Source organism: Mauremys mutica, chromosome 1, assembly GCF_020497125.1.
Source record: "Mauremys mutica isolate MM-2020 ecotype Southern chromosome 1, ASM2049712v1, whole genome shotgun sequence".
NCBI lineage: Eukaryota > Metazoa > Chordata > Testudines > Geoemydidae > Mauremys > Mauremys mutica.
Genome location: NC_059072.1, coordinates 113,261,263 through 113,273,490, shown reverse-complemented (window position 1 = coordinate 113,273,490; position 12,228 = coordinate 113,261,263). Strand labels below are relative to the sequence as shown.

Sequence of the window (12,228 nt, the reverse complement as noted above, 5' to 3'; positions counted from 1 at the left end):
CATTGATGAAGACATTAAATAATGGTAAACCTGTGGTACCCTGAGACCCCTCCTACTAACTTGATACACCAGGGTATTTTTATGGTCTTTTAGCCAGATTTCAATCCCTATGATTGTGCTCCTGTCCAAGTCATTTTGATTTAAGTTTCCAAATATGATTTATTGAGATTCTTGTCCTACTGATGTCTATGAGAGTTTTGCATTTATTTCAGTAAGAGCTGACCTAAAGTATCAAATGCTTACCTCAAATCTAAATATAATGTACTATACCTCCTACATTTCCTTCATCCACTAATTCTATAATTATATCCTGTCCCATAAAAAAACCTACAAAGTTTGCTGCTAAAATATATTCTTTATAAACCTAATGCTACTCATTTTAGTCTCCAGGGGCCATTCAATCCTTGGCCTGCCTGCTGAGATAACCGTAAGTGGTGCCAATTAGTGCCAATTGTGCTGGTGAATTTTGTGATGTGTAAATGTGTCCAGTGGGAAATCAAATGAGACATGGGCATGTACATTTTCTATGGATTTTTTTGGAGTGGTGGGGGAACTAAGGCATGGGGGGAAACTACCCTGTAAAATAATAGATTTTTTTTTACCCAGTTTACCTGATCTCAAATGAAAATGGAAAAGTAGGGACAGGTTTCTCTGTGGCTACTGGGGTGCTGGGATTTTTTTTTGGAGGAAAACCAAGGGGCATCAACACAAAAAATTCTAGGTTTGGTTCCCACAGTTCCACCTCGAAAGAGTTGCCTTTAGATCTCTGTGGAGTGGAAAGTGTCACAATGCCATGGAGAGTCCTGGGCTGGGACTACTCCAGCTACTTCCCATGGCACAAATCTCACTCTCACTTACACTCCTCCACATTTCCCATTGATTTTCCTGCTATACAGTTTTACTCATGCCAGGCTGATTATGAGGGAAATAAAATGATGCAACAGTCAAAAAGTTCTCCAAGGTGTTCCAAAAGTCAAAACAAAAGAAAACAAAAAATAAAAGAAATGTTCAAAACAACAAAAAACAATCTTTAAAAGGGGGGGGGGGAGAAACAAAAAGAAAACCGGGAAAGACAAATGAATGTTAGAGCAGGCACGATCATGGACAGACGCCAGCTACTTACGTTCACCTCGGTGATTGCTATATCAACAATGCTACCCACAACAATCAAGGCGTCAAATGTATTCCATGCATCACAGAAATAGTGCTGCATGTGGCAGAGAAGCCGAGGAAAGAGAGAGAGAGAAAGAGAGAGAGAGAGAGAGAGAAAGAAAGGAAAAAAAGTAAAAAAATATTAAAACAAAAATAAAACAAAAACAAAAAAAAGCATGAAAGAGGGAGAGAAGAGAAAAAAATAAGAAAAGAAAGAGGTTACGTGGGCATATTAAATAGTCTCTTACCACTTTATAGTACTGGCTGCTCAAACCTCTGTAAAGTTTCACATGATGGAGGGTATCAACAAAAGCCTGGTTAGTTAGAAAGTTACACTCAAGCATGTCTACTCTTTGGAGGGAAAAAAAGCACACACACCCCAAGCTCTGTGCGCTTTCACCAGTCACAGCCAGGGGCGTGCTATGACAAGTGAAAAAGAAGGAGGCGGTTCCCCCTCCTTTTTTTTTCCCTTGGGAGAAGGAGAAGGACGACGGCAAGTTCAATAAAAGCATGACTAGAGGGGGGAAAAAAACCAGAAAAAAGAGAGAGAGAAGGAAACAGAGAAGGAGGAGGAGGAGGAGGTGGTGGTGGTATCCTGGGGAGGGTAGAGTAATACTCACATTAGTTTCACTGAGAATGACGTCTATAATGCTGCCAATTACGATGAGGAAGTCAAAAACATTCCAAGGATCACTAAAGTAACCCTACATAAGGAAGGGGCAGGCAGGATGGGGATTAAAAAGGAATGTTAGACAGACAAAAACAGTTCAAAATTACCATTAGAATTATTGCCTTGATACCTCAACCAGTTTTGCTCTTAAATCTGGTTTAGAGACCAAAGACTAGTTCTTGCATCCCTTATGCAAGCTGTCCTTTCTCCAGTCAACGTAACCATTGAAGCCAATTGGACTCCCTGTTTGAGTAAGGACTGGTCTGTGAGTAGGGGTTGCAGGACCGAGTCCTTTGGGTGTCAGAGCCACCTTTCTCCAAGTAATCTAACACCTTCTGCTATGCTGGTTTTCCTGGTTTGTGTAATTTTGGGGGGAGGGGTAAAGGAATGGTGACCCCTGGTTCTCTCCAGTATTCACTCCCATGCTGCAAATGAGAAACGGCCACTGGATCCACATTCAGGCTGTAATGGACTGTGCTGGGGCTATGAAAGACCAGGTGTCTCTTAAGAAAAGAGAAAGAGGGGCCTGACAAAATCAGGAGGTAGGTTAGAAGTAGCTTTTACAACTCGTTGCTTATCATGTTTGGTTCTTTGCCCAAACACCCTTTGTGGATTTGCAAGGCACCACCAGTTTCTACTGATTGTGCCTTAGCTCTTCTCTTCAAGGCATCAAGGCAGACTGGTGCTCTTAGCAAGAGAGATGCAAAATCAGGCTCTTAAGTGTCCCGAACATCTTTTTTTCCCGAAGCTGGGAATAGGTGATAGAGGATGGATCACTTGATGGTTACCTGTTCTGTTCATTCCCTCTGAAGCACCTGGCATTGGCCACTGTTGGAAGACAGGATCCTGGGCTAGATGGGCCATTGGTCTGACCCAGTATGGCTGCTCTTATGTCCTTATGTTAGTGTTAGTCTTCAGGCTCTTTATGAGATCCTGCCTGTTGCCTCCTCACACCCCAGTGGAGGGTCCTCAGCTCTGGCTGCTTTAAGTCAAATACATTATGATATTTTATGCACTCTGTGAATTGAGGGCAACTTTGTGTGTCCAATTTGCCTACCAACCTTCAGGTGGCACCAGCCTCCACTGCCTACCATCCACCCCAGTGATCCTGAGCAGTAAGGGGAGCTAGGATCTAGCATCCTTTTCAGAGAGGCCTTATTCAGTCTGGCTGCTGAGCTTCTGGTTGTCTGTCTCTTTTTCAAATTAATATCTTGAGCAAAGTTTTACAGTTACTCTCAAGAGAATTTGTCAAGATTTGCAAAATATCTTTGCCAAGAGCTCCCCTTTCCTACATGATACCCCTTTTCTTCAATTTTAGGAACAAACAAACAGGAACTCTGGTACTCCTGTTATGTATTTTGGTTGTGGAAGGATGGACTAATCTGACTTCCCTGATTCCCAGCTGTGTCTTGTTTCCAGCGATATTGAACCTAAGTTGCACTACACTTGCTATTCTTAGAGCTGGAAAGTCACGTCATGGGTAAAGTGTGAACCTGAGTTCCCAGATAGCATTGCAGAAAGAAAAGAGGGGAGAACAAATAATCCCACTGCTGGCACTGCAAAAGCCAGGCTTGGGAACCTGAGATTGTCGTAGGCACAACTAATATCTGGGTCAGACACTGGCTAAGAGTTTCCTTCTGAACCCTGGAAGGCAGCCCAGGTGGATTCTTCTGGAGAACTCTCACATTTATGGGCCACGCCTTGGGCAGAACAAACAAACATGCAAACCCCACTTTCCGACTGAGTACACACCAGACAGTTGCTTTGAGGGAACTGGTAGAATGGACTTTGAAAAGAGAAACAAGAAAAGAAACCCCATTCTGAAAAACACAGCGAGCGTTTTCGTGTGCAAACATGAAATAGGTTTGTTCAAAACCTGAACTCTTAAAAAAAATATCTGCCCAGTGAGTGTAAATTTCCCACTTCATATCCCATATTACACAGTCTGCTATTTGGGGAGAGGAAACAGGAGCAAAAGCAAATTTAGGGAATATTATTAGTCAGCATCCAGCCTAGAAAATACACAGCAAACATTAGCATGAGCACAGCGGGGATCTCCAGCATTTCTAGCAACCAGATGGACCTGGAATAAAAGTGTAATTAGACTTCACCAAGGGAAAGGGGAGGGAGAGAATGGCAGATTAAAGTGTAAAGGCACTCACATTGTGAACAAATAAAGAACACATACAGATCACACAGAGGTGCAAGAAGGTGCGTGTGTGACCTGACATGACCTCAGCCCTGAGGGCACTTGAAGAATCAAGAGAATAAAGCAGAAGACAATGCGCTCGATCCTACAGCCTTTCTTCATGAGCACAGTCCCACTGAGGTAGTGGCACAGCTCACATATGGAAGATCTGCAGGATCAGACTCAGTAACATGTCTACCTTCCATTTCCTTCTCTGTGTTCATCTACCAGCCTCAAGAGGGATGTCAGTGGGATTCCAAAAAGCTCTTGAAATAGGAACTCTGAGTTTGCTTTTATGCAGCAACAGGGGTGAAGTTCATACCTGTTTGATTGTTTGGGCTGTGCCCACCAAAAAGGTAGCTGTTTACTTTTAAATCCATGGATACTTTGTATGGTTTAAACAGCTCTTTAGCAAGCACGGGAGATGCTGCCATCAGATTATACCAATTTTACAGCAGATCATAGTTTGGGCCTAACAGGTTTTAATGAATACCCGGACTCCGAGCCCAACAGCCAATTTTCACAATTGGTGTAACATCAGGGTGACCATTGGGGCCAAATTTTGTCTTCAGATGAACATGGAAGCCAATGGATTCAATTCTCTCAGTTACAGTAACATAACCTCACTGAAGTCAACCGCATTGTGCTGACATAACCAAGTAGTATGTGGCCCAAAGGGAGCTGTGTATCTAGATCCCAGGGCAAAATCTGGCCTTCAGAGCAGAGGTTCCTTTTTTCATCAGAATTTAATAGGCCTGATTCTGGTGTCAGTTACACCAAAATAAATCTGGAGTCACTTCATTTACTTCCATGGAGTTACTGTGGGTTTACACTGGAATTACTGATGTCAGAAAATAGGCCCATGTTTTGGACCATGACTTCCCTCAAATGGCAGCTCTGCTGATCCCAGTCAGCCATTGGCTCATTCTGAAAGTTGTGAGTCATGATCTTGTCACCTTAGTTTCCATAGGAGCTACACTCTGTAATGACCCACTGTGTGTGGTACCCATGTGTGAGGTACACTCAAAGAACTCCTCTTTTCCTCATACACCTGGGTAGTTTGATAAAGAGGAACTACTGCTACTCTTCCAGTTTTATTCATCCCCACACCCAACAGTCCATTTTTTAAGAACTGAATTAAAAAATATTATTTTAAAATAATTTCACTCCTCCTCTCCCAACCCCTCTCTATAGCAAGAAGAGGGGCTTGAATGAAGAAGATAATATTCATATTAGTCTTTAGACTAGTCACACAGTCTAAAGAAATCATAGAGCGCTGCTGCTTATATTCTTCAAATAAGGTGCAAGGAATACTTTGTTTGTGTGGAAATTAATTAAATCATTCCTTAAAAGCCAATCCTTCTTAGAGACATCATCTGAAAACTGCCCATGTGATTGCTTGGCTTTAGATTATAGCTTGTAATCTTGTCAAGAGTTACAAGCACATATTGAAAGTGAATTAGACCCCTTTGGGATTTCTTGTTATGACCTCAAAGTACCTCTCAAAGCCAGATTCCTTGTTGAAGAGAATCACGGTGGTTGATGAAAGACAAGCTGACCGAGGAAGGAGCTTTCGGTCAAATAAAGAGGTAGCAGTTCCAAACTATTTTTCCCACCAGAAAGTTTTGATTTTTTCCCCCCAGGGAAGGAGGGGGAAGTGAACTGAAGGCACTGTTTATTTTTGCAATAGAGGAATTTAGAGTGCAATACCATAATTTACCCTTAAAGGGAGACGCTCACCCTACTTCAGCCATAGAGTTACATATCACTGTGCTGAACTCTCTTGGGATTTACTGAGGAATTGCAGTCACCCCCTTGTGGGAATTTTTTGGAGTACATGATATCTATGGAGCTTGTGTGGGAGGGAGGCCAGGTTGGTTACTCATGAGCATGAAGTACCCATCATTACAATAAAACACACACATTTTCTGCCCCTCTCTGCACTCCCCCCAGAGGAACTGTTAGCAAATCACCCCAGGATCAATTAAATAATGAAAAGCTGATCATACATATGCAGTGACTGACTGGAGCGGAATCTCATTTGTGCAGGGGAGCAGACACGGTATCACGTCAGAATGAATATGCCAATCATCTTTAGGTTTCTTGGGTACTGAGTTCAGCTAATAAGATACTGCAGTTTGTTTCAACACTAATGGAACCACTGTGATCTCTGGAGACCATGGCTTTTACATCCAGTGAAAATACTCCTAAATACAGTAGCTGGGAAGCCTTGTTAACAGCAGAGAAATTGCCCACTAGAGCCTGTCTGAAGGTCTGAGCTCATAGCCACTTGGGACTCAAAATGAGAACTCTGGGGGACAGTTCTAGCACAAAGTAGGTTACCCCATGCCCAGAATTCCTAACAGGAAAAGGGGGGTGGGATGCTGAATAGTGATCCCAGCTGGGTTAGGAGTACACAACCCGGTGGAAATTCCAGGGTCAGCTCTGTGCTAATTGATGTGCAGATATTTCTTTGCCTAGCCACAGGTGCTCAATGCTTTCTTACTACAAGGTTTGCAAAAATTAACTAGTCTCTCCCACTGTAAAACATATGTAGATGAAGGGTGCAGCAAAACCTCAGTGTTTCTATTGGGTGGGATCTGAATGTAGGTCAGATGGTCCCCAATGGAAGAAGCTGCTACAGTACTGCAGAAAAATGGGAAAGATATAGAAAGGGAGGGGGGGGATGGAGAGAGAGAGAGAAGATGGGGGCACTAACAGGAAAGACTATTGACAGGATGATCTGGTCTCAGAGTACCTAAAATAAATCTGCAAGTCTAGACAATGGAAAGAAACATTAGTCTTAAGCCATGTGTATGGTGAAAGAGGGAGTTTATGGGAGGGAGGGAAAGGGGCTGGTTCAAGGATGACTTCCTGGTAAGGAATGTGATTTCTTAAAGGAGAGCAAAAATTCTGTTTGATTGGAATGGCCATCAATTCAGACTTCGCTGATGATCTGCAAAGCTAGCTGAGCTGCCACAATCTGGTAGTGGCACAGTACCTTCATGTTCAACATGGGAATGCATTTTGGAAACTCTTGCAGGCCACTTGGAGTTGTGGGGTTCACCTCCGGGCTTTTACTGAAAGCGTCTGCACTGGAAAGTGGCAAGGCAAGGGGGCATCTCTTTATGAAGAAATTTAAACTGAATCACATATATTCTGTCATTTGAATCTTGGCGCACAGTCTCACGGGCATGGCTGAGAGAATCACATGTATTCTGCAGAATATTATAAAGCTACAATAACAACTGACATCAAATGGAGATAATGCAAATTATGCTAAGATGCCATTTAGCCATAACAGCAATCATGGAAATTAGCAGTGCCTAGTAGAGAAGAAATAAACTGGAGGGTGCAGCTGCTTGCAGATCATGACAGACTGTAGGAAAACAGCACCTATTTGCATACTATCAGCTCTCACTCATTGATGGATTAATTTTGAGAGACAGAGTCATCGCAATTCACCTACAGCTTGTCGTAATGAGTCATTGCTGCAGGGAGCCACACAAATCCTGTACTCCATCAAAGCTATAAACAGTCAAAGGAGACAAGTTCTTCAACTTCTGAGTCAGTTCCAAAAAGGAAGGAACATGCTGCTGCTCTTTGCTTATTTAACAAGAAAGCAGCCCCATCCTTTTAGGGCAAGACTCATTTTTAATAATCTGGATATCTTTATTTTACACTTCAGATTCATGAGCTCTCATATTTCCCGCAGTAAGAAGGTACCGAAAGCAGATGGGTGGTTTTCCCCTGGGATTTAATGGACCACCCAGACATATTGTCTCTAGCATGTCAGAATCAAAGATGTTGCAGGGACTGGATGGCTCTGTGACTGGTAAAAGAACACAGATACATTCATTTCCAGGTCTCTGGCTGAATCTGGCTCAGATTATCAGTGACCAAAAATTATTATCCTCTGAGTACTGTTTGACAAGGTGCAGTATCTAAAATAGCTTACTGGTCTCTGTTTTGTTCCCAGTGGACAAGAGTCCCCATCTCTCTCTCTCATACACAGGGGTGGCTCCAGGCCCCAGCACGCCAAGCGCGTGCTTGGGGCGGCACACCGTGGGGGGGGGGGGCGCTCTGCCGGTCGCCGGGAGGGCGGCAGGCGGCTCCGGTGGACCTCCCGCAGGCGTGCCTGCGGAGGGTCCGCTGGTCCCGCGGCTTTGGTGGAGCATCCGCAGGCACACCTGCGGGAGGTCCACTGGAGCCGCGGGACCAGCGGACCCTCTGCAGGCACGTCTGCAGGAGGTCCACCGGAGCCGCGGGACCGGCGACTGGCAGAGCACCCCCCGCGGCGTGCTGCCGTGCTTAGGGCGGCAAAATGGCTAGAGCCGCCCCTGCTCATACACACATGGAAAATCTTCACCCCAATTGGCACTAACTGGCCTCCTGGCTGGCAGTCTTAAAAGGAAGAAAATACTTATAGAATCTGAACTACTCTTTTTCCTTAGAGGTGGTCTCTCTAGGTCAGGCGTAAGGGCAATGTTGAGGATGCCTGCCCTGCAGCAGTCTGTATCTGTTTTGTGGCTAAAGGACTTCCATTTCCAGATCTTACACTACGGTTCATCTCACCCAGCACTATGTTCGCTTGCAAATAATCAAATAGGTCCTTTCCCACCTGGATGATAGTGCAGTTGGTAACTCATATCTTTAGTTTCTTCATTTTTCTAGGTAGCTGTCACTGTGGTATATAAGCACTCAGCTGTGTGTGAGGTCTGAAATTCAATGTGTGACCTCAGAGTGCCTGTGCCCTAGATCAGGTTAGAAGCATGGCAGAGGTGATGCCCTGTATCTCTGGAGATGGCACCCAGCAGCGAAAGCGCCTACTAGTGGTGGCAGGAATATCTTTGAGGTCTGCACAATGGGAAGGGATGGAGAATAATGACTCTGAACAATGACTGTAACTAGATGAAATCCTCCCGGGAAACTATTGTTGCTGTTGGCTTGGATTCTTCTTAGTTTTGTGGGAAAGGAGGGTAAGGAATGGCAGGAGCCTGTACGCACCGATGTTTCAGACCTCTCTGACATAAAAACATGAACACAAGGAATAGGAATTGAATGTTCCCCTATCTCCATTGCTGGTCTCCTGGAACAATGAAATCAGCCTTCTTGATCTTCATCCAGGTGGAACCCTTTTGATCCAGTGAAGCTCTGTAAAGAGCAATGGGCTTTTTCCAAGAATAACATCATCATGAATACCCCATGGTCATGATAGCAGGATGTAACTCACAGGAAACGTTACACTCCAGTCAGAACACTGACTGGATGGAAAGACTGAAAAATGGCTGTGACGGCTAGCTATGCCTGAACATTTTACATTGTATATATTGATAACCATGTGCAATTTGCTATCATGTCACATTAGGGAGAAACTACCGGTTTCTACATTGGCGGACTCCCCAAGGGCTACAATGAAGAGGTTCTGTCATGATCAAGTATGCGAGAGAATGCACCAAGACAACAGCACAGGAGAAGGAAAGAACAAAAAGCTGGACTTTGCTATAAGAACATAAGAGAACATAAGAATGGCCATACTGGGTCAGACCAAAGGTCCATCTAGCCCAGTATCCTGTCTTCCGACAGTGGCCAGTGCCAGGTACCCCAGAGGGAATGAACAGAACAAGTAAACATCAAGTGATCCATCCCCTGTCACCAATTCCCAGCTTCTGGCAAAAAGAGTTTAGGGACACCGTTCCTACCCATCCTGGCAAATAGCCATTGATGGACCAATCCTCCATGAATGTATCTAGTTCTTTTTGAACCCTGTTATAGTCTTGGCCTTCACAACATCCTCTGGCAAAAGAGGATATAAAAGAGATTCCCTCTTTTTAGGGAAGGGAGCATGACCCAAAAGAAGCTGTCCCCTGCAAAAAACAACTATGAGCTGAGATATTGCTAGCAACATGTAAGGACACAACTACCAATCATTGACCTTTATCACTGATGCTTCCAGGACTGTCATAGTCCACCTTTCCATAGCTGCTTCTACATGAGAATAGGAGCAAATGCTTTGCTTTAAAAAAAAAACCAACAGTTTCACTTCCCTCTTTCTGAAAGAGATCCCATGTTCTTTAAATACCATAACAAGTGGGATGCAATGGTGGATTTGCGAGTGGAGGCTTCTGCCTGCACATCTCTGGAAATGAAGAATCTTTTATCCTTATTTTGGTGGAGGATGAGCCAGGAAGTGGTAACAGACTGGATAGCATCCAGAATCAGTGAGAGATGTCTTAGGGAGGAGATACAGACTCTGTTCATGTAGGTGCCATGAAATGGAGCTAGACATCTTGTCTGGCATGGCTGATACAGAGGTATGATGGCCCACTGGAACAACTCTACACTCAAGTGACAGTCCTGAGAGATATGCATCATATGTTTTTAGACTGTTTGGTTTACTGTAGTTTTCTCTCTGTATTTTTTCAAAAAGGCCCTGATTTTACGGAGAGTACAGTTTTTCCATCTATAGAATAACACCATCACCAATACTCGTTCTTATGCATCAGTCTCAAAGTGTATTATAAAGGAGGGTCAGTATCACTATGCCCATTGTACGCTTGGGGAAACTGAAAAGCACAGAGCACTAAAGTGACGTGGCCAATCCGGCCAGTGGCAGAGTGGGGGATAGAAATCAGGTCTCTTGGCCACAGTCCAGTGCCTTATTCCTAGGCAACACTGCCTCTGACATATCATTTCCTAACAGGATAGAAAGTACTGTGTAGATGGGGCCTTGCTGTACCCTGTTATTTGGCATTGTTTTTAAATGAAGAGAACCTGTGAGAACTTTTGACCATTTTGTATGAGCCTGTCTGAAGTGACAGAGGTTTGGGTTTTCCCTTCTGTGGGTGAGAACAAGTAACTTTTCCCTGATATTGTTCCCTTTCAGTGCTGCTGCTGTTGCTGCAGGCACCATTGTGAATGAGACCCCAGTGCACCATCCCACTGTGCTTTTAACACAGCGTTAATAATTTTCTATATTAATAAAGAGTAATAGCTAATACTGTGCTTCCTACACCGCTGCATTGTGTAGTCATATCATTATTTTTTGATCACTCATAATGACATTAAAACCCTTAAGTGCCAGACTGGAAATAAATCTGTCACAATGTTGCAGAAATATGCAAATTCCCTGGGTACGTTTACTGTGAAGGAAAAGGTCCCTCCTTAATGAAGCTCCTATTCAGCATCTTAGTATTTATCTTTGCCTACCAGATTTCCTATCAGTCCTCTAGGAGGTTGGCTAATCACACTGCACAGCCCTTGCTGGAGAAAATTAGAACAGTTACATATAATTCATAATAAAGAGTACAGGATAAATTTTGTGTTGTTGAAAGGTGTTGGATTGTCAATCCCAGAAGGAGGATGTCCTCTATCCTATAAGCACATAAGCAGTGGCAGTGCAAGCATCCTCCACATCTCTCACGAATGTGCTTCCACCATGACAAAATGGGGAACACTTCTAAGGGCAAAGGGGAGTTCCTTCTCCATGTTCATTCAATTCTTGGCCTCTCCACTGGGATTGCCAATAAAGAGATCAATTGTGCTGCTTTTTTATTTGACATGGACCCCATCCACTAGGAAACTAGCTCACTTCATATAGGACGTTGACTAGTGACCAGGGCTCAATTGGAACCAGTGACCTAAAAATTTGTGTAAAGCTTTGTGTCCTGTTACCAATCCAGTTCCCTCTATTTCATTTATCCAATGAATACTTTTCACATTGCACAATTTGTTTGTCTGGGGTAGCTGCCTCCTTTATCTGTGAAGTTTAACTATATTGCCTGCTTTCCTCTCCTTTAAATTCCTACCAATGATCAGTGTCCCACAACTGGTAGAATAGGTTCAACAACAAATGGGATTTATGGTTTGCAGATCATACGTGCTTTTAATGAATACCTGGCCCAACAGCCAATTTTCACAACTGGGCCAAATTTTGTCTTCAGATGAACATGGAAGCCAATGGATCCAATTCTCTCAGTTACAGTAACATAACATTACTGAAAACTCATTGAAATCTAAAGGAAGCCCTAATGAGGATTCCTTGGATGTTTGCATAAGGGACTAGATTCATTATTTGCTGAGTTGAGGCCTGTAGTCTGAAAAATGTTAGCAGAGCAATCCTGTTCCTGAGTCCCCTGCTGTGTAGTTTGTTACACTACTCTGTATTGGAGTGTTTGTTGTTCAGTGGTCTTTTTTCTATTTCAAATGTATTTTTAAC

General features: G+C 43.6%; 1 protein-coding gene across 1 annotated transcript in view; it reads right to left on the bottom strand.

Annotated features, from left to right (window-relative positions):
* CACNA1C (calcium voltage-gated channel subunit alpha1 C) overlaps window positions 1-12,228 on the bottom strand; it is a 636,517-nt gene that overhangs the window by 71,878 nt on the left and 552,411 nt on the right. The window contains exon 31 of the mRNA XM_044991489.1: window positions 1,773-1,856. Coding sequence (XP_044847424.1) covers window positions 1,773-1,856 — 84 coding nt within the window. The remainder of the gene's footprint in view (window positions 1-1,772; window positions 1,857-12,228) is intronic.